General features: G+C 41.6%; 1 protein-coding gene across 5 annotated transcripts in view; it reads left to right on the top strand.

Moving 5' to 3' along the window:
- asb4 (ankyrin repeat and SOCS box containing 4) overlaps positions 1 to 26,026 on the top strand; it is a 139,909-nt gene that overhangs the window by 33,097 nt on the left and 80,786 nt on the right. For 2 of the 5 annotated variants that reach the window (XM_087987139.1, XM_043689909.2), the window contains 2 exons: positions 3,106 to 3,219; positions 10,104 to 13,139. In XM_087987139.1, coding sequence (XP_087843265.1) covers positions 3,106 to 3,219; positions 10,104 to 10,292 — 303 coding nt within the window. In that variant the 3' untranslated portion in view covers positions 10,293 to 13,139. Of the gene's footprint in view, positions 1 to 3,105; positions 3,220 to 10,103; positions 14,632 to 26,026 lie in introns of those variants that run through there. The other 3 variants (XM_087987137.1, XM_043689912.2, XM_087987138.1) reach the window with 3 other exon arrangements.

The raw sequence follows: 26,026 nt of genomic DNA, 5'->3' as shown, positions 1-26,026 counted from the left end.
CCCTGAAGCAGCTGGAACAAATCAATATGATTAACATATAAAATTTGGGGTAATGAGAATAGAATGGCCACCAACTATCACAAATAATGATATGATGGAAGAGTATGACCCTCATTCAGCAATGATGCAAAAAAGATCACAATGAGCTATCTAAGTTTCACAAAGACAAAAGTCAAATTTTATGGGAGCGTGAATGAAATGAGCTATGGTGGAATTGGTGCCAGAATCTTGCAAGAAGCCAACAAGTCTATCTTGATGTTGGGAACAACTCACTGCATCTTTTATGCATTTGCCAAGTGGCAAGCTGAGTTTCTCACTAGGCAGCAGCAATTTCCCAATTTATGGAGACTTACTCTTGTTAAATGCACTATTCAGGGTGCAACTCCCCTCATTAATATTCAGTTTCCTATCTTAGCAAACATGCCAAGAAAGCTAGACATTGTGAATTCTTACTATGGAAACCACAGCAAGTAACTGCTATCTTCAGCTTACCACTTGCTCCAAAGGACATCCATGTTCGACACCAAGTGTCAACATCTCAGGGCACTCTCACTCAGCACCATCCACATGCATTACATCTCCATGGGGATTGACACCTGACCTGTGTCAGCTTCTAAGAATCCTCATGACACATAGTCAATCTGGATCAGTGCTGCACCCTGGGCTATACTGCAAACTTGTCACGCTGCAGCAAGGATTTTATATGTTCAGAGATATACTCCTCTACACTCATCGCATGGAGCAGGCTGCGTCACCAGCCTGTTTACTTGCTGTCATAATGCTGAATCTTCTTGGATGCTCCCACCTTGCCTTGCATTGCCCTGTCTTCCCTTTTTGAGTTTTGCCTCCAGCCAGAGATACCAGACTCAAAGCACTGGTTGCCACATCATTTAGTGTGGACCAAAAATCAAGAAGCTTGACATGTTGGTAGGCAAGCAGGCCTCAATCAAGTCAAGGGAAGTAGCCTTCACTGTGGGGGTCTCAGCACAGTACGTCAAGGACAACCTCTATCAGCAGTGCAGGAACTTGGAGATGAGCAGGGTTGAAAGTGTGGTCCTGGAAAAGCACAGCAGGTCAGACAGCATCTGAGGAGCAAGAGAATCGATGTTTCAGACAAGAACCTTTCATCATTCCTCATGAAGGGCTCCAGAAAACCCAACACTACTGTCACTTTGCCAAAAAAAATGAGTCAGCTCAAAACCTCTGATGTTTGAAATTTGAGTGCAGGGAGATAGTGGCAATGTAAATAGCTTCAAGAAATTGATGAAATGATAAGTTGAGAGAAACTGGAGCTGAGGTGGAATTGGAGTTGTTATATGATGAGAATGCATATGCAAATAAAATAGTGATCTTTTGATGAAAACATTGACATCAAGATATTGAGAAGAGTGGAAGGAATATCAATATTAGAGAGAGATTATGAAAAGATCAGTTTTCTGTGCAATAGTTTGTTAATAAGAACATTTATTGAAACTGTTGAAAATCAAAGACATTACTCTCTGTTAGATAAGGCAGAGGCAGAGAAGCTCTGTTGTCAGATTATGCAAACAGTATAATCTACAAAAGCAGCTTGTATAGTGTAGAATCAAACCCTGAAGCCAAATCTTCATATTACTCAGATCAAATAAAAGTTGTATCCAGGGAAGTAAATCAATCCATGGTGTCAACTCAAACAGCTTTGTAAATACTTCAAAGAGAAATTGGAAAGTGTCCCAAAAATGCATTTTGACCACCCTCCTCTAGCTTATCTCTCCACGCTTCAGGCTCTCTGCCTTTATTCCTGATGAAGGGCTTTTGCCCGAAACGTCGATTTTGCCTGTCCTCGGGTGCTGCCTGAATTGCTGTGCTCTTCCAGCACCACTGATCCAGAATCTGGTTTCCAGCATCTGCAGTCATTGTTTTTACCTCATAGAACAGATTATGCTTGCCTTGCATTAACAAACAGTTAAAGATCCATCATCAGAACTGAACACAGATATACACTAGCTCTTCATTACCCCACTTTAACCATAGTTTAAGCAGAGAAGGACAAATGTGCAAAAGTCATGCTCCCAGTATACAGCTTACCCCATGGGTGTGCACGAGGTAATTTAGATGTTCCCACCTAATCATGTTCTGTCAATTATTTTTAATAGACAGAAAAGAAAGCAGAGGGCTCAACTGAATCCTTGATATGTTCTGGTGCTTTGCAGGACCTGATACTGGGAGTATGATTTGATAAAATGATCATAAATGGAACAAATTAAGCCCATTTACTAGACAGAATTAACTGCTGTGGTCCAAACTTTATATTTACATCCACCGAAAATTTCCTGGGTCTTTGATGCTGTTAAAGTGTTAGGATCTGGAGAATGTTTCCTAATTTAAATAAAAATGGAATGTGCCTGCATTGCCATATTTTGTGCTCCTGCCATTTGTAGTTAGAAATATGGGATGGATGAGGAAAAGCACTGATCTTCCCCTTCCTACAGTAGCAGAATCCTGATGAGAAGCCAGATAGTGAGGGTAAGAGTTTGTTGAATGTTCCAGAAGCCCAGAAGAAGACACAGAGCTTAGCTTATATTAATTCCCTTCAAAACTAGGCAAAAGTATTGTCAGACTGAGTGTTCAGTCTGCAAGCTAAATATTGTGGGCTTAAATTAAGTTATGATAGTATTCCCATCATTACTTCATGAAGCAGCCTCATGGATCATGAGAATTGATGAGATCTTTTGTCTTTGTTACCTAACTATTAATCACTGATGTAGATGACAGTGTTCGGAGTGTGTGGAACCCAGGCAGGTAAGTGGAGTTGAAATGCCCATCAGCCATGATTGAATGGCGGAGTGAACTCAATGGGCCGAATGGCCTTACTTCCGCTCCTATGTCTTATGGGCTTATGGTCTTATTTACAATCTGTTTCGCAGACCCTCAACTAGAATCCTGACAGGACTACACAAGGGGGTGATGGAGATTTGAGATTCATATCTTCAAATTGTGAGACCAGTAAATTACCCCTTAGAAAAGTTTACATGTTTACCCAGCTAATCGTATGCATCCATGTTTCAGATTCATTCTTCATTTAAACAAAAGAAAAAGTAAAATTTACTTCTTGTTTATATCCAGGTACTACAATCATGCTACAGCTGTCCAAAAGCAGTGGAGGTTATGATCAATTCATATGAATTCATTCAAGCCACGCCAAAGTGGAGGCAAGTTATACCAGATGAGATCCTAGAGGTAATTTTGTTCAACTTCTGTTTTCTTTGCTTGAGGATTCCAACCTTAACTGAACAAAATAAATCTTGTAAGACTGAATATTTTCTACAAACTAGTCATCACCAAACCCATGGCTCAAGCCAGAACAGGTCTGGAAGTTTAATATCCCAGATTATGAGGCTTGTGGAAACAGGATGGGTACAAGAGGAGCAAGTGTAGCAGTGTTGGTCAAAGATCGTATCTTTGCATTTGAACACGATACAGTTCCTGAATTAGAATCCATATGGTTGGAGGTAAGAAACAGGAAGGGTGGAGTAACCTTACTGGGTATTTATTCTCAACCTTCAAATAGTGGAAAGGAAGTAAAAGAGAGCATTTGTAGGCAGGTTGTGGAGATCTGCAGGACAAGTGATAGTTGTAATAGTTGGTAATTTTGATTACCCTGAGGTAGATTGAAAATAAAGGTAGACTGTAGGGCATGGAAGGGAAGAAGTACCTGCAAAGTGTGCAGGAGAACTTTCTGGAACAGTAAATTTCCAGTCCTACTAGGGAGAGGGCTGTGCTGGATCTGATCTTAGAAAATGAGACAGGCCATGTGGAGAATGTCAGAGTGGGGGAGCATTTGGGAAATAGCGATCATGACATACTAAGATCCAATATTAAGTTGGAAAATGATAAAAATCAGTCAATGATTAAGATCACAGACTGGAAAAGGGCAGATTTTAGGTATCTAAATGTTGAATTGGAACCTGTTGATTGGAAATACATTTTGGCACATAACACTATAGATGAAAATATGAGAATTTCAAAAGGGAGATGAATCGGGTACAAGCTACATACCCATGAGAAGTAAATATGGGGTATCCAAAGCTAGACTATCCTGAATGAGTAAGGATATTGATGAGAAAATAAGGAAGAAAAGTTATGATGCATACCAAAATAATAAAAGCAACAGAAATTAGGAAGAGTATCTCAAATGCAGCAGAGAGGCTGAGATTGGCAAGGAAGACTAAGAGGAAGTACGGGGAAAGGATGGCAGGTCACGCTAAAACAAATAGGTCTTCACGTATATGAGTAGTTAAAACGTTAGTGAAGGATAGAGTGGGGCCCATCAGGAAACATGCAGGGTAAGCTGCACACTGAAGCAAAGGGTATGTCAGAGATACTAGATGAATATTTTACTTATGTCTTTACCAAATTTGAAGATGATGATAATGGCTTAGTTGAAAACATGAGTGGCTAGCAACTGAGCAGTATAATGGTAGATAAAGAAGACACGATCAAAAGGCTGGCAGCACTCTGGATAGAGAAGATACCAGGCCTAGATGGGATACATTCTAGATTGCTGAGAGTGTTAAGTCAGCTAATTGTGGAGCCTTTGACAGAAATTTTCCAGGCCTTCCAGAACACAGGGACCTGGAAGATTGCAAATATGACACTTTTTTTTAAAGAAAAGGATAAAGGATAACCCAGGAAATCACAAATCTGTTAGCTTGATGTCACTAGTAAGAAAACTGATGGAGGCTATAATATGGGATAAGGTAAATATACACTTAGAGAAAAATAAGTTAATACTAGACAGTCAACGTGGCTTTTTCTAGGGCAGGTCATGCCTTACAAATCTAATTGAGTTCTTTTACAAGATGATACAGGCAGTGGATGAGGATAGTGACATGGATGTTGTATATTTGGACCTTCAGAAAGCATTTGGTACGGTGCTATAAGGCAGGTTGATTAGCAAATTGGAAACGTATGAGATTGATGAGTCCTTAGCAGCATTGATTAGGAGTTGGCTGAAGGATAGGAAACAAAGGGTAGATATAGATGAGCATTTCTCAGATTGGAGATGAGTTAGAAGTGCTGTTCCCCAGGGATTGGTGTTGGGACCCTTAATTTTTTGATTTATATAAACAATTGTGAGATGAGTGTTGAGGGCATAATCTCTAAATTTACAGATGATACTAAGCTAGGGAGTATAGTGAATTGTGAGAATGATGCTGAGCAACTTCAAAAGGACATTGGCAAGTTGGCTAAATGGCACCTGGCAGATGAAATTCAATACAGAGAAATGTGAGGTAATGCATTTTGGTAGAAGAAATATAGAGAGATAATACAGACTCAATGATATAACTTTGAGGGTAGTACAGGAGTAGAGGGCCCTTGGGGTTCACGTGTATGATTCTCTGAAGGAGGCCAGGCAAGTTGAAACCATTGTTAAGAAGGCTTATAGAATCGACTATAGGCTTATAGAAAGTGTTTATAAATAGAAACATAGAGCATAAAAGCAAGTAAATGATGCTACACTCAAACAAATCTTTGGTCAGACCATATTTGGGGTTTTGTGCTCAGTTCTGGGTATTTAAGAAATGATGTTAAAGCTCTGGAGAAAGCTCAAAGGAAATTTACTAGAAATATACCAAGAATGAAAGATTTTAGATACAAGGAAAGATTCAAGAGATTGGGCTTATAGTCTTTGTAGCAGAGAAGATTTAGAAATAAATTTATTAAAGGTGTTCAAAATTATTAACAGTTTTGACAGGCCAAAGAAGGATATTGTGTTTCCAGTAATTGGTAAATCAATAACTGGGGGTCACAATTTCAAGATTGTGAGTAAAAAAGTGAGGAGATGAGGAGAAATTTATTTACACACAAAATTGATAGGATTTAGAATTTGCTGCATGGGAGAATGGTGGAGGTGGATTCATAGGAGATTTCAAAAGAGAGTTGGATATATATTTGCAAGTAATGACCTTAGAGGGCTACGAAGATAGAACGGGAGGCTAGAGCATATTGACATGATGGGTCAAATGGCCTCCTTCCATACTGCAAAAATCTATGATTCTATAGTTCTATAAACTAAACTTGATTAAATTCAGATGGGTCAATGCACATGTATATGTGTGCACTTATGAGACCAACATTACTCAGTGATAATGATTTTTGCTATGTCTCTATTATTTTGAATTTTGAGCTCTGAATAATTTTTGAGCAAGTATGTTTGTGATGGGTATCCATCTTATGCTCCATTAAAGTCAGCAGAGTGTAAATCAACCCAAACACATTGCATACTTGGCAGGTACAGGTATGCTTAGATCAAGTCAGGATGGATATCCCTGGAGGACAACTAGGATGGTATATGAAGAAGACAGGAAAATCAGAGAGATGTGCAAGAATTTTGCAGATATGACACTTGGAACTTTGATTATCTAAATATCAGCTGTCATAATGTTAGAGTAAATGCCAAGGAAGATGAGAAATTTCTGAAGTGCACTCCTTGATGAATATGTTCTCAGTCCAGTTAGGAAGAAGACATTCATTTCTCAATTTGGTGCTGGGGAAATGAAGTGAGGCTAGTGTCTGTGGGGGACCACTTGGGACAGAGTAATCATCATATCACAGGGCTTAAGTTCATGTTTGAGAGCAGCAAGGAACAAGCTAAGTTTAAATTGGAAGAGGACTAATTTGAATAGGCTGAGTGAGGATCTAGCCAGGGTAGAACAGAACCAAAATTTGACAGGTAAACTGTAAAAGTACAATGGTGATCTTTAAGGGAGAGATGTTTCATGAGCAGGTTAAGTACTTTGAAATAAGATGGAAAGGCAGAGAATAAAAGTCAGGCTTCCTTGGATAACACAGGAGATAGAGAATATGATGAAACAAAGAAAAGAGTACGATGAGTGTCAAATTAATTTTTAAAGTGAGAATCCAGCCCAGTATGAGATTGCAAGTCTTGAAACTTCATATTCTCCAGAACTATAGAGATAATGAAATAATAAAGGGAACTAGTGACAACATGCAGGATGTAGGACAACTGAGGAGCATGCTCCAAGGTCTGTCCACCATAATTCCCCTCCACTCTGTTTGAGGCAAGGTCTATAATCATAGTCCATCCAGAAGCCTACAGTTGTGTGAATATACACTATGGTGCAACTGCAGTTGCCCACAATTTAGCACAATGGCTAGGTTTGTCCGTGCAGTTTGAAATGCCTAAATGATCACAGTATCAGTGTATTAAAACTAAGAAATTACCCTTTATTTAACAGTAGTGCAAAATGAAATGCTTCTCAATAAGTGATCTATTGATGCTAAAACCCATACCACTGCCCCTCAAACCCCTTCAACCCTTCACTTGCCTGACAGGAGCTTCTAGCCAGGACTCCAGCCCCGGTGAGACTGGACCTGCTCCCGTGAGACACCTTATAGATTGAATCTATCTCCCTTTCTCCATGACTGCATCATATTTAAGACATCATGAGATGGCAATCAGCTGACTGTACAGTATGACTCCATAACACGATGGGATTTCATTGGAATGTGATGTCATCAGCTCTGAAATTATAACTGGTTATTTAAGAATTGAACCCAATTAATCATGAATCTCCATCCACTGGGGTCATGATTAATAGGATATCTCTTCAGTCAATCCGAAATCTAAACCTTAATGACACTCACCCAAAAAACTCTCCTATTCCTACTTTGGGTGCAGTCTTTTGAAAGTGGAAGAAGTTTTGGTAAATTCTTCAAAATGATGAGATTTACTTTTATGGTTAGAATGAATTTGTTCAAACCTCCCCTTGTCACCCTCCAAGATCCCACCAGTCTTTACCTCACTGAATGCCTCAAAATCGCTGTCACCTTGGAAAGATAACACCCCATTAATAGTTCCACTGATCTCATTTATTCATTTGCCCATTTCTCCTCCTGAGCCATTAATAAAGCACATTCCAATGCTCCTCCTGACCTTCTACCCTCCTATCACCTGCATTTCTTGACACCACACCACACAAAACCATCTGATTTCTAAGCTTGACCTACTTATTCCTACCTAACCAGGTCCAACTCTCAAACCTTACCCCATGACTTCCGCTTCCCAGTACTGCTGCACACATCTTTGGACATGAGCTTCCCACAGCAAGGACCAAAACCTGGACCACCATCTCCCTGTGACTTTCCCATTCTCAATCCTCTCAGGACAGGTTGCTGTGAGGTCATACTTCTAACCTTTCTTAGACAATGCTGCATTCCTGGACAGCACTCACCTTTTCTCAATTGACTGCACTCCCCTTAGCTGTTTCAGCTTTAACCTGCCCTTCAGCCCCAAAGTCTGCCTCCCAGCTCTTAACCACTTGAGCTGTAACATGGCCTGTAGAGAGTCAGATTCCAACCTTTGACTGTACTTGATGAGTTTATGACATAAGTCTCCCAAGTACATGCAGGTCCTGGCCCTCTTCCATCACCAAACCCTTACCACCTGACGCCTGGAGGAAGAACGCCTCATCTCCTGCCTAAGGACCCTCCAACCGCATGGCATCAATGTGGATTTCATCAGTTTCCTCATTTCCTCTCCCCCCACCTTATCCCAGTTCCAACCTTCCAACACAGTACAGCACTCTGGAACTGTCCTACTTGTCCATCTTCCTTCCCACCTAGCCGCTCCATCTTCCTCTCTGACTTATCACCTTCACCCCCACCGTCATCTACCTATCGCACTCTTAGTTACCTTCCCCCAGCCCCATCCCCCTCTCATTTATCTCTAAGCCTCTTTGGCCCACAAGCCACATTCCTGATGAAGAGCTTATGCTCGAAATGTCGATTGTCCTGTTCCTCAGATGCTGCCTGACCAGCTGTGCTTTTCCAGCACCAAACCCTCGACCCTGATCTCCAGCATTGGCAGTCTTCACTTTCTCCGAGTTTATGACACAACTCAATGCAGCCATCATTTAAAGCTGTATTGTTATCAGGAATAGCAGTAAGTACTTACTTTGTAGTCCAGGATGAAGTGAAGGCTATCAGAAGCAAACCTTGTTTACGCTGTCATGTATTTAAAGCAAACAGTTTTCACAATTGGGTAGAAGGCCCACTTATTTCCAACAAATGGGATGCTTGTATATGCTTTTCAATATCTGCAGTAAGGATGATTGACCTGTCTTTTATAGTCAGATTACTTCACTGCAAAACTTTAGCCCAACTTGTGAGAATCTGATTTTTGGAGCTCTTGCCTAATTATGTTAACCCGCCCACCATTCATCTTACCTCCTACGACTGGAAGATTCCACCCTGCGACCCTAATCGGTAAAAAGGACATGATACATGCAAATTGTCACCAGTTTAATATATATCAGTTATATATTAATGTCAATATGCCAATGAGCCTTCACAAAAACAAAATACAGTGCTTGCTGGAAATCTGAAATAAAAATGAAACATGTTGGAAATTCTCAGCAGGTCAGCCACCTTCTTTGGAGAAAAAAAGAGTTAATATTTTAGGTTGCTGGCCTGTCATCAGAGCTTTCTCATTTTTGTTCCTTCACTCTTCAGACAGAACACAGACATTACATTTTTGTGTTACAATCTGTGCATTACAAATTGAATCATGAAGTGTAACTTGAATTTAGTAGTTTCAAAGGAGTAACAAATCAAATCTGAAACTATAGCATTGTTATTATTAGCAACAAAGTAACCCAGTAACCAAATCTATTAAATTTCGATTGGCTTGTTTGAACCATTTTCTTGAATTTGATCATTTCCTCAGCTTAAAGTTCACAAATAATAGCGGCTATCTGCAAATAAAATAATATGGCCAGAAGCTCATTCAAACTTTCAGGCCAGACTTAAATAACCTCGCCTTTCAGGCACTTCCTGTTCCTTCACAATACAGTCTTGACCTCAAAGCATGCTCAGACCCAATAAGATTACTTCTTGTTCCATTCTACTAATGCTTGTGGTGGACCAAAGGAAAATGCTTCAAATGAAATTAAATAAATAAAGCAAGTTTAAAGTTAAAATCACACTAAGTGTATTATCCCCAATAACTCTGTCATGCACCACTCACTCCCTCACCCAGTTTGTGAACCTTTGATTGAGAAAGTTAGTCTTTGATCAATATCGTTTTCTTGACTTTGCAGCAACACTGGGAATTTTATAAATCTCTGTTTGATGTCTGTGGAAGATCTCCACGCTCTCTGATGCACCTGGCTAGATGTGCTATTCGAGCAGTGTTACAGAAAAGGTGTTACAAAGCAGTGCCAAAACTTAACCTTCCACTTCGACTTAAAAAATATCTTCTATTAGAACCAGAGGGTGTGCTCTATTGAGTCTCAAAATTGATAAATGAGTTTCCACACATCACTGGATCTTATTCTTCTAGTTAAATCAACCATTGCACAAAGTTAATGGCCTGGATTTTGTGGTTAGTGATGCAGGAACAAAACTCACTATTCATTATTTATACAGCTACCCACAGACTTACTGTGGGTTTTTCAGCAACAGCTTAGAGTTACTAGAGGACCTTTTCAGTGTGGTGCCCTCTTTAGGAGAATGTGCGTTGTGAGCAGGAAAAGGTGCAGCACAACTCTTACAGAAGCAAGTATTCTCAACCAGGAAGCATAAATTAAAATATTAAATTCAATGTAAAGTCAGGAACAAAAGCAAAATGAAGTGATGTGAGAAACAAAAAAAACTTGAATTTACATACAGCTTTCCATGACCACGAGACATCTCAAACTGCTTTACATCTAATGATGTCCAAAGAAATGTAGTCACTAATATAAAGTGGCAGCCAATAGATACTGAACAAAATATGACTCACAATGTGATAATAAACAGAAAACCTGTTTATGTGACATTTTTTAAGGCATAAGTATTCACTGGTCACCAAGCAGCTTCTTGGAAATACTGCCATGGTTATTTTTACACTTTCCTAAGGAGTCACGTTTGGCCTCAGTTTAAAGTCCCTATTAATGCATCTGAGTGTCAGCTGTGAATGGATTCTAACCAAGCTGGCCAAACAAGAACTAAGAGACACAAATTTACTTTGTTTATTGACAATGTTAGTCCAAATATCTATTCCCCCTTTATATCTATATATCAATTCATTAATTCATAGACATCATCAGTTTCACTTCTAATCTTAACTGTGTTCAAGATGTAAGGTTAATGTCCAGGGATATGCAGGCTAGGTGGAGTGGCCATGCTAAATGTGGGGTTATAGGGCTATGGTGATGGTGGGGGATCTGTGTGGAATGTTCGTCAGAGGGTCGGCGCAGACTTAATGGACCGAACAGACTCTATTTGCACTGCAGAAATTCTATGATTCTATGAGTGCATTGTTGCTAACTTTGTGGATGACATAAAGATAGGTGAAGGGTCATGTAGTTTTTAGGAGGCAGGGAGTCTGCAGAAGGACTTAGTCAGGCTAGAAAGTGGGCAAAGAATGACAGAGGGAATATAATGTGGGAAATTGTGAGGTTCCACACTTTAGTGGGAAGACGAGGGGCACAGATTAGTTTCTAAATGGGGAAAGGCTTTGGAAATCTGAAGCACAAGGGGACTTAAGAGTACTAGGTCAGGATTGTCTTAAGGTTAACTTGCAGTTTCATTTGGCAGTTAGGAAAGCTATGTTTCAAGAGGGCTAGAATACAAGAGCAGGGATGTGCTGCTGAGGCTGTGTAAGGCTCTGGTCAGACTGCATTTGGAACATGGTAAGCAGTTTTAGGTCCTGTATCTAAGGGCAGATGTGCTGGTGGTAGAAGGGGTCCAGGGGAGGTTCACAAGGATGATCCTGGGGATGAAGAACTTGACACATGAGGAGTGGTTGAGAAATTCGGGTCTGCACTCCATGGAGTTCAGAAGAATGAGGGGGAATCTCAGCAAAACATGCAGAATACTGAGACGCCTGGATAGAGTAAGTAGGAGAACATCTTTTGACTAGTAGGAGAGATTAGGACCTTCATATAGCCTCAAAGTGAAGGGGCAATCCTTTATAAGGGAGAGGATGAAGAATGTCTTCAGCCAGAAGGTGATGAATTTCTGGAACACGTTGCCCAGAAGTCTGTGGAGATCAAGTCATCGAGTGTATTTAAGGCAGAGATTAGTAAGGTTTTTGATTAGTAAGGTGATCAAGGGATATGAGGAGAAGGCCGGAGACTGCGGTTGAGAAACGTATCAGCCATGATCGAATGGAAGAGCAGACTTAGTAGACTGAATGACTTAATTGTGCCTCTGTATCCTAATTATTTGTTATATTAATGTCAGCTTTGTCCTGTGAGTAAGCCCAGGAGTCAAACTTGATCTAGAACCTTGTGATCTAGTGATGAGATTTTTTTTAAAATGGATGGACTGAGAGAAACAAAACACAGAAAGTAAACATTACAAAAGATAACAGTTAATTTAAATCTCAATGAAAATTCAAGTCTGAAGAGTGAGACTCCGCACTTGTAAATGTAAAATTCAACACTAGAAAGGCTGTTTTGTTAGTAATCGCAATTTATTGCTGCATTAAAAATTCACTTACACTCAAATACATATGCCCTAACTTTTTTAAGTATGTTTAACAAATGCTACAGCTCTGTGCCTTGGTATTTTAATGCTGAATCTGTTGGTGAGGTACCATGTGGCAAAGCTGTGAAAGAACAGGGTACCTAGGACAACAACCCCTGGATTTTAACACTTAACTGTCCATATGTGGAAGTAGCGATCACTCTTCAATTTACTTTGTAAGAAACGTGAGCTTCAGTTATAATCCAAAATCCAGGCCATTGGATTTTCCTTCGATCTTTTCTGTGTATTAACTGCATGTGCTTATTTATTTTGAATCAAAACAATGTTCAAAGACAATGAGCAAATCTGATTGTGTCGAATATGAAATACACAAAATTAGAGTAAATTGTAAATTCTATTCTATTATTCTATTGTGTTTGTCAAGAAAATCATAATTTCAAAAATGTTTAAGTAACATTAAAAAAAGCGTGTAACTGTGAAATCTTCTTTGACCATCTAAGCTCACACATTTCATCTGTTTGTTAGTTGTTTTCTTTGACAAGTGATTCATCTATTTTAAAAAGTTCCAAGGGAGTCCAGGAACCACAGGTAATTGAAGTATATATTCCAAGATATTTCTCTAACATTGTTGAATTTGTATCTGTCTTACATTCAATATAAGATAACATGATATCAAACAATTAATGACCATTTCTATATGTAGTTCTACATGAGATTTGTTAAATTTATATTTGATTAAATTTATACTCTACCTGTAGTCATTGATGAACACGTAACCTCATACTTTAGTCCTTACGCTTACTTATTACCATCACCTCCTTAAGGTGCCACCCCCAAATGTTTTCATTATTCATTTATTCCATCCCAAATGCTTCCACTTAAAAATCATTCTTGTCTACTGCCTCCACATTCCTAACACCCACCAGTCCTTAGCAGATGGCTTCCTTTCTTTCCTCCTTCAGATCCTGTGTTGAGCAACTCCTCATCCTGGGTGATTTCATTTGCATTTCACCTTGAATCTCTCCTTTTATTTCCCTGCACTTTTGACTCCTTCCTTTATTTTGTTTATTTTTTCTGCCCTCTCTACTTCCATATGCTTGATCAAAGACAAGATGAACTCCTGGCATTCCTCACCCCCCACTTAATCCTTCCTTCTGTGTCCACTCATAGAATGACCCTTAAATGCCACTGCAACAGCACTTTTAAATTCCTAAACTTGGCTTTCTGTTTTTCACAACAACTCTGCGAGTGTCGATTTGTCAATCTCCTGCACATTTGCTTTTGTCCCTAATAAACCTTTAGACTTTCCAAGTGAAGTATTTCCACCTAATGTTATTTCCTTATATTAAGATTAGCCAAATTAGCTCTCAGATCTTAAAATATTAAACTTAATGTTCTCATGGCTCGCCTCTTCTTTGCTTTAAGAGAGGAGTTTGCATTCCTCTGACGCTGGCCAATTATATGCCACATCTTCCCTTTGCCTCACCACTTACAGCTGTACCCTCAGTCATTATGTCCCATTCTCTGAAATATCCCCTTTATACTTCTCTATCTACTGTTCCTTCTTTGAGATGTTCCTTAAAACACCTTTTACCAGGCTTATGAACGCCCCTTCCTAATATCTCTACTTCTTTTAATTTCAAAAATATACTTTATTCATAAAAAATCTCTTTGGTTATATTCATTGTCACAAATGCAGTTCAGTTCTGTACGGTTGCATATCAAGTAAATAAACAAAACATTGGACTCTATCCAAAAAACCATACACCTCTCATACACATATAATACTAATATTTACATATATTTGAGGCATTAAGAGAGTTTTACACAGCATCAAGCTTTATCTTATTTATCTTCACAGAAAGCACTTAGACATGTTTTGGCACATTAAAGACAGTACATGTATGTAAGTTTAAGTTCTTGCTATTGATGTTGCTTTATAATCATAGTTTATCTGCTTATCAATGGTAGCTGCAGAGAATGCTGTCTTCAGCAGGCCATTCCTTTTTTTTAACATTTCTGTTCATTCACTTGCAAGGAAGAAAATTCATGTCATGTTAATTATAATGCTACTGCAATTCCATGTATATCTTTGTTGTGACATTAAAGAAATACATCCTTTTAAAAATTCTAAATAAAATTTTCCGCTTTTTAACTTGTCATCTTTTTGTATTCTGTTTCTATGTTTGCTTTTAAATTTTTGTTCAGACTACTTCCTGTCATGCTATATATTTCATGATTTACTTTTTTTGTTGCTCATGTAGATTAGATTATTTACAGTGTGGAAACAGGCCCTTCGGCCCAACAAGTCCACACTGCCGACGCGTAACCCACCCATACCCCTACATTTACCCCTTACCTAACACTACGGGCAATTTAGCATGGCCAATTCACCTGACCTACACATCTTTGGACGGTAGGAGGAAACCGGAGCATCCGGAGGAAACCCACGCAGACACGGGGAGAACGTGCAAACTCCACACAGTCAGTTGCCTGAGGTGGGAAATGAACCCAGGTCTCTGGCGCTGTGGGGCAGCAGTGCTAACCACTTTGCCACCGTGTCGCCCACGGTGTAATCAGATGTATATATTTTTCTAGCTTCATTCTGAAGGTATCATTTATACCTCTAGACATTCCAATCCTGGCTGAATGAAAAATATCTCGCAGTCATTTGAGAGTACTTTACAACGTCAGATCATTGGAATTTGCAGTTCAGACTCTTATCTTGTTTTGCGATGCCCTTCACAATCAGTAGGTGCCTATTAATGCATTAACATCTCAAATGTGTGGGAGATCCAATGAATTATTTTCATTCAGTGTCCAAAATTGAATTTTAGAAGATTGTTGCTTACTTTTTCATGATTCATCTGTTAATCATCATGATCCTTTCTTCTCTAATGCAAAAGTAATTAATTCAGATTATCCTCACAAACTAGTGCACTGCATCCATTGTTCTTTTCTCTAAACTCTCCATCACACCATTTTTTAAAATAAAAAGGTAAAGAGGGATAGCGGTCTATATTTGGTGCACAATGCTTTGAGCAGTTGTGTGTCAGCAAGCAGATTGATACAATCCAAACATAACATTTATATTCAAATACTGGCAGCTAGCCAGATGCTGTCAGGTCAATACTGTGACCATAGTTATTTACAATCAATATTAATTGCTTAGATAAAGGTAATGAAATTAATATACACACGTTTACTGACAATGCAACGTTAGGTAAGATAGTAAGCTATGAGGCTAAAGGACAGGTTAAGCAAATGGGCAATGAAGTGTCAGATGGAGAATAGGGTGGAGAAATATGAAGCTTTTAACTTGGCTAAAATGAATAGAACATTAGAATAATATTTTAAATGGTGAGAAACTATTTAATGTTCATTTTCTGATATTTGCGTGTCCTTGTACAAAAAGGTTTCTAAGTAGCTACAGTAAATCAGTAGGAACAATTAACATTTTGACCTTTATTGCTAGAGGGCGGGAGTTCTAAAAATAAGGAAGTTTTGTTACAATTTATGCGGGGCTTTAATGAGAACACACCAAGAGTATTGAGAACAATGTTGCTCTCTTTACAATAAGGAAACATTTCTTTGCCTTGGAGGCAATGCAGTATGGGTTATCCACATCAATTCTTACGATAAGTAGGTTGTCCTGAGCATTGTTGGGAGTAAGTCTCTGGAATTTAGAAGAGTGAGATACAGGCCTAGTTTTTATGGGGAGCCATGGTTCCGCTCCCTATTCCCAGACGAAAGTCAAGGGGGTGGGTAACCTACCCATGATAATAATGGTCACCCTGCAGCAAGGTCACTCTGGGGACAGTGTTAATTGCTTTATCTCAGTAGGATGTCCAACTTAGAGAGCTGCTTGCCAAACAGGGGGCTGGCTGCTCTAGTACCAGCTACTCAGACTGGAGCTCACCACAATAATGCAGCCGGGTACATCTGGGGTGAATGGTCTCACCAAGGCCTGCCAAGCTGGCATTGACAAGATTGTGCCAGGGGTTGGAAGGCTGGATTAAAGAGGCTAGGGTGGAGGGATGGGGAGAAAATGACCTCAGCTGAGTGCCTCTGATGAATCCAGGAGGTCACTGGGATAGCTGTCCATTGAGATTGTTGATGCACGGTTTCTACTTTTCAAAAACACCCTTAATTCAGAGAAATTTCCATTTGATTGGAAAATGACAAACTTGGTGAATGTAGCAAATGTAACTCCTTCATTCAAAAAGGAAGGGAGCCAGAGATTGGGACAGTACAGGCCTGTTAAGTTAACGTCTGACCTTCAGGAGATGTTAGAAGTTATTTGTAAAGATGTTACAGCAGGTCGCTTAGGGACGTTCAGGATAATCAGGAAGTGTAAATTTGCTTTTGCGAAAGAGAAACCATGTTGAACCAATGTATTGGAGAACAATTCAGGGCATCTGTTGGATGTACTGCAGTTAACTTCCAGAAGACATGAATAAGGTGCCACAGGTTATTCTGAAAATTAAAAGCTGATGCTATTTTGGTAGTGTGGATTCGATGGGCCTATGTCTTCAACTCCTATGTCTTATGTCTTATGGATATAGAAACATAGAAATGGGAGCAGAAGGAGATGATTTGGCCCTTCAAGCCTGCTCCACCATTCAACATAATCACAGCTGATTGTCTAATTTAGTTCCCTGTTCCTGCCTACTCCCCACAACCTCGAATCCCCCCAGCTCCAAGAACTTGATCCAACTCCCTCTCAAAAACATTCAACGCAAACACTTTCTAAGGCAGAGACTTCCACAGGCTTACCACTCTCTGGATGAAGAAATTTCATCCATGTCATAAATGGCCACACCATATTCTTAGACTGTGACCCCTCGTGGTCCCCTAAGTCATAGGAAACATCGTATCTGTGTTCACCCTGTCTGGTGCTGTTAGAATTTTAGAGGTTTCTATGAGATCTGAACCTCCCACCCCATTCTTCTGAACTCCAGTGAATAGTACTGACCAATCTGGTCTCTCGCTATATGCTGGACCTGCCTTCCCAGGAATCAGTCTGGTAAACCTTCGTTGCATCCCCTCCACAGCCAGAACATCCCTCCTCAGAACACTGTACACATATTGTTCTGGACAGAAGGCTGGCTGAAAGGAAGCTGAGAGGTGGTATAAATGTATCTTTTCAGGTTATCAAGACATAATGAGTAGTGTAGGGAGAAAGTGAGGAACGCAGATACTGGAGAGTCAGAGTCGAAAAGTGTGGCACTGGAAATGCACAGCAGGTCAGGCAGCATCCAAGGAGCAGGAGAATCGATGTTTTGGGCATAAGCACTTCACCAGGAATGTAGAGGGGAAAGGGAGCTGAGAGATAAATATAGGGGTGGGTGTGGGGCTGGGTAGCTGGGAAGGTGACAGGTGGATGCAAGTCGGGGTAGTAGTGATAGGTCAGTGGGAGGGTGGAGCAGATCGTTGGGAAGGAAGATGGACAGGTAGTACAGGTCAAGAAGGCGATGCTGAGTTGGAGGATTGGATCTGAGATGAGATGGGACGCGGGGGAGTTTTGGAAACTAGTGATGTTGACGTTGATGCCGTGTGCTTGAAGGGATCCATAGGTGTTCTTCCTCCTGTCATTGGATAGTTTTGACTTGGTAATGGAGGAGGCCCAGGACTTACATGTGGAGTTAAAAGTGGCCAGCCACAGGGTGGTGGGGTTGTTTGATGCATGTGTCCCAGAGATGTTCCATGAACACTCTGTGAGTTGGTATTCTGTCACCCCAATGTAGAGGAAACCACATCAAGAGCAACAGACACATTAGATGAGGTTGGTGGATGTGCAAGAAAATCCCAGCTGGATGTGAAAAGATCCTTTGGGGCATTGAAGGGAGATAAGGGGGTAGGGGTGGACGCAGGTTTTACATCTTGTGCAGCAGCAAGGGAAGGTGGCTGGAATGGAGGGTGGGTTGGTGGGGGGTGCGTGGACCCAACAAGGGAGCCACAGAGGGAATGGTCACTATGGATGGAGTTGGGGAGGGAAACATGTCTTTGGTGGTGGGGTCTGATTGTAGGTGGTGGAAATGGCGGAGGATAATGCTCTGTATCTGAAGATTAGTGGGGTGGAAACTGAGGACTGGGGTGGGGGGTTCTATCCTTGTAGTATTTGGAGGGGTAGAGTTCAAGGGCAGAGGTGCAGGAAGTGGAGGAGATGCACTGGAGGGCATTGTTGATCACAAGGGAGAGGAAATTGTAATTCTTGAAATAGGAAGTCATCTGTGATGTTCTGGAGTGGAATTGCTCCTCCTGGGAGCAGATACAGCAAAGACGGATGAATTGGGAGTAAGGGATCGTGTTTTAATGGTTGGGGGTGGGGTGGCCAGAGGTGTAGTTCAGGTAGTTGTGGGAGTCGATGGGTTTGAAGTAGATGTCAGTGTTGAGTCAATTGCCAGAGATAGAGACAGAGACCTTTGGGACCCTTCAACCACATGGCATAAACATCGACTTCACTCGTTTCCAAAACTCCGCTCCCCCCCACATCATCCCAGATCCAACCCTCCAACTTGGCACCACCCTCTTGACCTGTCCTACTTGTCTACCTTCTTTCTCACCTACCCACTCCACCCTCCTCACGGACCTAACACAAGTAGCCTCCACCTGCATCCATTTATCACCTTACCAGCCACCTTTCCTCCCAGCCCCACCCCCTGATTTATCGGTCAGGTTTCTTCCCATTTCACATTCCTAATGAAGGGCTTATGCCCGAAACGTCAACTCTCCTGCTCCTTGGATGCTGCCTGACCTACTGTGCTTTTCCAGCGCCACACTTTTCAATAATGAGTAGTATACCACAGTGCCGGAGCCTCAATATTTACAATTTACAAGTGACTTGGTTGAAGGGTCAGAAAGTATGCTTGCTAAATTTACTAACAGCACAAATATGGGGAGCAATTGTAAAAAGAATGTAAGGAGACTACAAAGGGATATACTTGAAGTAAGTGGACAAAGATCTGGCAAATGAGTATGAATATGAATATTTTAACAGGAGAAATTTCAATCAAATACATATTATCGAAACACAGAGCTCTGGGATGTAGAATATTTTATGTGTCCTGATGCATGAATTTGTAAGGTTAGCAAGCAGAGAGTGAATAATTAGGAAAACTGATAGAATCTTATCTTTTATTGTGAAGGAAATTCAATACAAAAGCATTTTGAAAAGGGAGGTTATGCTTCAGCAATGCAGAGCATTGGTCAGACCACATTCAGATTACTGTGTATAGCATTTCTTACCTTACTTGAGGAAGGATGTTAGAAAGCAGCCCAGCGTATGTTTATTAGCATAATACCTGGAATGGTCTTATGAGGAAAGGTTAGACTGGTGAAACGTGTACCTACTGCAGTTTAAAAAAGTAAGAGGCAGCTTCATTGAAACTTATAAGATCATGAGGAAACATCACCAGGTAAATGTGGAAAGGGTGTTTCCTGATATGGGAAGTTCTGGGGCATCTTGGCCTAAAATGAAGAGTTGTACCTTCTAAGAAAAATGAATTTTCTTTTTACACAGAGGTATGGATTATTGGAACTCTATTTTCTCAAAAGGCAGTGAAAGCAGTGTCTGTGAATCTCTTTGAAGTAGAGGTAAACAGGCTCTTGGTAACCAAGGTAATGAAAGGTTATCCATGAAGCCCTACCTCCCCTTCCCTTTTGATGCTCGTATCATTCCTTGGAACTGGTAACTGGCTTCATGGCTGGTGATGGTGGTGGTGGTGGTAGTGGTGGTGGTGGTGGTGGTAGTTCAGAGTTAGAACCAAAAAAGGGTTCATTGTGATTTGTTGGTGGGAAAGCTGTCCGGTGGTGTATGAAAATATTTCTGGATACTTAAAAACAATGATAAACAAAATGAAAGTTTCTAAGGGTTCTTGTGGTGCAGAGGTAGTGTCCCTACTTCTGGACAAGGGGACCTCCAGAGGTGCATCGTAACATCTCTGACCAGGTTGATTTTGATTTGATTTGATTTGATTTGTTGTTGTCACATGTACCTAAATAGAGTGTTTTGCAGGCAGTACAGGCAGGTCATATCATACAAGGGCCTACAGATGGTAGGGGTTTTAGACAGAGCGAGGCAGACAAGGTTACAGCTGCACAGGTGATGCACAAAAGCAACATCAACATTAGATTTGAAATTAGTGAGGTCCACTCAAAAAATGGTTAGATTACTTACAGTTCTGCATGCTGTAAGGATGGTGTAGGAGGGAGGGCTTCAGGTATTTGGACAATTGGACTGCATTCTGGGGAAGGTGGGACCTGTACAAGCAGGTCGGGTTGCACCTGAACCAGAAGGGCACCAATATCCTGGGGGGTAGGTTTGCTAGCTATCTTCGGGGGGTTTTAAACTAATTTGGCAGGGGGTTGGGATCCGGACTTGTAGTCCAGCAAGTGGGCTAGCTGTTTGTCAGGATGTCCAAGTGTGTGGGGAGGCTGTGAAGAAGGTAGCACTGACAGGGAATACTTGTGGACACAGAGATGGGTTCAAGTGCGTATACTTCAACGCAAGGAGTATCAGAAATAAGGTCGGTGAACCTAAGGCGTGGATAGGTACCAGGGTCTACGATGTTGTGGCCATCATGGAAACGTGGATAGAAGAGGGACAGGAATGGTTGTTGGAGGTTCCTGGTTACAGATGTTTCAGTAGGATTAGGGTGGGGTGGTAAAAAAGGAGGGGGGGGTGGCATTGCTAATTAGAAATGGTATAACAGCTGCAGAAAGGCAGTTCGAGGGGGATCTGCCTTTAGAGGTAGTATGGGCTGAAGTCAGAAATAGGAAAGGTGCAGTCACCTTGTTGGGTGTTTACTATAGGCCACCCAATAGCAGCAGAGATGTGGAGAAACAGATTGGGAAACAGATTTTGGAAAGGTGCAGAAGCCACAGGGTAGTAGTCATGGGCGATTTCAACTTCCCAAATATTGATTGGAAGCTCTTTAGATCAAGTAGATTGGATGGGGCGGTGTTTGTGCAGTGTGTCCAGGAAGCTTTTCTAACACAGTATGTAGATTGACCGACCAGAGGGGAGGCCATTTTGGATTTGGTACTCGGTAATGAACCGGGACAAGTGATGGGCTTATTAGTGGGTGAACATTTTGGTGATGGTGACCACAATTCTGTGACTTTCACCTTGGTTATGGAGAGAGATAGGTGCCTGAAACAGGGTAGGTTTTACAATTGGGGGAAGGGTAATTACGATGCTGTAAGACAGGATCTGAGGAGCATAAGTTGGGAGCATAGGCTGTCGGGGAAGGATGTCGTGGAAATGTGGAACTTTTTCAAGGAACAGATACGACGTGTCCTTGATATGTATGTACCGGTCAGGCAGGAAAGAAATGGTTGTGTGAGGGAACCTTGGTTGACGAGGGAGGTTGAATGTCTTGTAAAGAGGAAGAAGGAGGCTTACATAAGGTTGAGGAAACAGGGTTCAGACAGAGCAGTGGAGGGATACAGGATAGCCAGAAGGGACCTGAAGAAATGGATTAGGAGAGCCAAGAGAGGGCATGAAAAATCTCTGGCGAATAGGATCAAGGATAACCCAAAGGCATTTTATGCGTATGTGAGAAACATGAGAATGACGAGAACGAGGGTAGGTCCAATCAAGGATAGTAGTGGGAGACTGTGTATTGAGTCGGAAGAGATAGGAGAGGTCTTGAATGAGTACTTTTCTTCAGTATTTGCGAATGAGAGGGACCGTATTGTTGAAGAGGAGAGTGTGAAATGGACTGGTAAGCTAGAGGAGATACATGTTAGGAAGGAAGATGTGTTGGACATTTTGAAAAACTTGAGGATAGACAAATCCCCCGGTCCTGATGGGATATATCCTAGGATTATGTGGGAAGCAAGAGAGGAAATTGCAGTACCGTTGGCAATGATCTTTTCATCTTCACTGTCAATGGGGGTGGTACCAGGGGACTGGAGAGTGGCGAATGTTGTGCCCCTGTTCAAAAAAGGGAATAGGGATAACCCCGGGAATTACAGGCCAGTTAGTCTTACTTCAGTGGCATGTAAAGTAATGGAAAGGGTACTGAGGGATAGGATTTATGAGTATCTGGAAAGGCACTGCTTGATTAGGGACAGCCAGCACGGATTTGTGAAGGGTAGGTCTTGCCTTACAAGCCTGATTGAATTCTTTGAGGAGGTGACCAAACATGTGGATGAGGGTAGAGCAGTGGATGTAGTATACATGGATTTTAGTAAGGCATTTGATAAGGTTCCCCATGGTAGGCTTATGCGGAAAGTCAGGAGGCATGGGATAGAGGGAAATTTGGCCAATTGGATAGAAAACTGGCTAACCGGTCGAAGTCAGAGAGTGGTGGTAGATGGTAAATATTCAGCCTGGAGCCCAGTTACAAGTGGAGTTCCGCAGGGATCAATTCTGGGTCCTCTGCTGTTCGTAATTTTTATTAATGACTTGGATGAGGGAGTCGAAGGGTGGGTCAGTAAATTTGCAGATGATACAAAGATTGGTGGAGTTGTGGATAGTGAGGAGGGCTGTTGTCGGCTGCAAAGGGACTTGGATATGATGCAGAGCTGGGCTGAGGAGTGGCAGATGGAGTTCAACCCTGTCAAGTGTGAGGTTGTCCATTTTGGAAAGACAAATAAGAATGCGGAATACAGGGTTAACGGTAGGGTTCTTAGTGAGGTGGAGGAACAGAGGGATCTTGGGGTCTATGTTCATAGGTCTTTGAAAGTTGCCACTCAGGTGGATAGAGCTTGTAAGAAGGCCTATGGTGTATTAGCATTCATTAGCAGAGGGATTGAATTCAAGAGTCGTGAAGTGATGTTGCAATTGTACAGGACTTTGGTTAGGCCACATTTGGAGTACTGTGTGCAGTTCTGGTCGCCTCACTTTAGGAAAGATGTGGAAGCTTTGGAGAGGGTGCAGAGAAGATTTACCAGGATGTTGCCTGGAAAGGAGAATAGGTCGTACGAGCTTAGGTTGAGAGTGCTAGGCCTTTTCTCATTGGAACGGCGAAGGATGAGGGGTGAATTGATAGAGGTTTATAAGATGATCAGAGGAATAGATAGAGTAGACAGTCAGAAACTTTTCCCCCGGGTACAACAGAGCGTTACAAGGGGACATAAATTTAAGGTGAAGGGTGGAAGGTGTAGGGGAGATGTCAGGGGTGGGTTCTTTACCCAGAGAGTGGTGGGGGCATGGAATGCGCTGCCTGTGGGAGTGGTAGAGTCAGAATCTTTGGTGAAATTTAAGCGGCAATTGGATAGGTACATGGATGGGTGCTTAAGCTCGGACAAATGTTCGGCACAACATCGTGGGCCGAAAGGCCTGCTCTGTGCTGTATTGTTCTATGTTCTATGTTCTATGTTCTATGCAAAACACTCTCCTTAGGCTGGTCTTGAACCTGTTGGTTCAAGCTTCTGCCTGATGGCAGAGGTTTGACGAGAGTATGATTGGGGTGGGAGGGGTCATTGATGATGCTGGCAGCCTTTTCCCAGCAACTGGAGGTGTAAATGGAGTCCATGGATGGGAGGCTGGCTTCCATGATGGTCTGGACTGTGCACACAACCTTCTGTAGTTTCTGATGATCCCGGGTAGAACACTTGCCGTCCCAGGCCATTATGCACCCGGATAGAATGCTTTTGTTGGTGCACCTGTAAACGTTGATGAGGATCCTTATAGGCATGTTGAATTTCTTAAGCCTCCTGAGGAAGAGGAGACATTGTTGTGCCTACCTGACCATCCCATCAATGAGGGAAATCCAGGACAGATTGTTGGTTATTGTCACTCCTTGGAACTAGACGCTCTCGACCCTCTCCATTTCAGCTCCATTGATGTAGAATAGGCTGTGTGTTTCTCCTTTCTTTCTGAAGTCAATAATCAGTTCTTTAGTTGTGCTAACATTGAGGGAGAGATTGTTATTTTTGAACCAAGACACTGAGTATTTTATGTCCTTCCTGTATTCTGACTCTCAATGCTTGATATCCACCCTACAATGGTGGTGTCATTAACCAACCTGCACCTGGAGCTCAGACGAAATTTGGTCACATAGTCATAAGCGTATAAGGAGGATAGTAGGGGGCTGAGTGTGCATCCTTGCAGGATGCCAATGTTGAGGCTTATCGTGAAGGAAGTGCTGTTGTCTATCTTCACTGATTGTGGTCTGTGCATCAGGAAGCTGAGAACCCAGTTGCAGGGGGCAGAGCTGAGACCTCGGTCTCAGAGTTTTGAGTTTAGTTCGGTTGAAGGTGGAGCTGTAGTCGATAAATAGGAGCCTGACATAGGTATTCTTATCCAGATGTTCCAGGGATGAATGTAGGGTTAGGGAAACAGCATCCGTTGTGGACCTGTTGCACTGGTAGGCAAATTACAAGGGATCGAGGCAGGCTGGGAGGTGATATGAGCCATGATTAACGTCTCAAAGCACTTTGTGATTATGGAGATCAGAGCCATCAGTGCAGTTGTTGTTGAGGTACGTTGCATGTGTTTTTTAGTACTGGGATGACAATGGTCTTCTTGAAGCAGGTGGGGACTTCAGATTGGAGCAAGAAGAGGTCAAAGTTGTCAGCAAATACTCCCGCCAGCTGGTCTGCACTTGATCTGAGTACACAGCTGGATTAAGCAAAATACTGAAAGATTATTAATTTGAGATAATTGGTTATGGAGTCAGGCCTTCCACATCTGGGTCTTGTCTGGCATTTATAAAAACCTCCAGAATCAACCTCAGTCCAGCATCATCAGGATGAGGATTGATAAGATCAAGCTGTGATGAGAAGAAATTTTTTCATTCGATGATTATCAATCTTTGGCATCCTTTACCTCAGAAATATTTGGATGTCCTCGTTTCATATATTCAGAGTTGAGATAGGCAGATCTTTATACCACATGAGTATCTGGAGATATGAGGTTAAGAAATAAAACTGAATTCAGGTCAAAGATCAACCAAGATCTCGTTGAATATTGGAGCAAGCAGAGGGAGGTATGTTTATAATTCTATTCCTATTTGGTAAGTCTTATTTTCATATACTTAATAGAAAGGGACAATTTTTTTTCAAATTTTTTAGGGCTGTCCCCATTTTGAGGTGATTATTCCATGGCATCAGTTGATTGCAGCAGGGATGTCAATGCTGTACATCTGACACACGGGCAATATGTACTCATGGAGCCTTCACACTGGTCTGCACCCAAAGTGTTGCAGGAACCCTGCTCACCACCTCCCGCCACTCCACTCCAATCCTTCAGGTTTGCTAGCACTGCAACCCCTTTCCCACAATTGCTGCAGCATTGCTGGTTGACCAGTAGCCACACCCTCTCTCCCACTGTATCTCAGATTCCCCCAGCACCATTATCCCTTCCTTCCCCTCCATTCTTGATGTTCATCAAAATATCCTTTAATTTATTCCTTGACTCACTTTGCTGTGAGTCTCAAGGGCAACTGGGGATGGCAACAATTCCTGCTCCAGCCAAGAGCGGCCACAACCTATGAATGAATTTTAAAAACTTCTCCATCATGATCTTAAGGTTAAAACTGAAAAAGGTTTTTGTTTTAGATGTATTCATGGACATGAAGATCGTTGGCTGAGCCAG

This window comes from Chiloscyllium plagiosum, unplaced genomic scaffold, assembly GCF_037043375.1.
Source record: "Chiloscyllium plagiosum isolate Xiang-an unplaced genomic scaffold, Cpla_swu_hap1 HiC_scaffold_5, whole genome shotgun sequence".
In the NCBI taxonomy this organism is placed as follows: Eukaryota; Metazoa; Chordata; class Chondrichthyes; order Orectolobiformes; family Hemiscylliidae; genus Chiloscyllium; species Chiloscyllium plagiosum.
The sequence above is the reverse complement of the archived record's forward strand: the minus strand, read 5'-3'. Positions and strand labels throughout refer to the sequence as shown.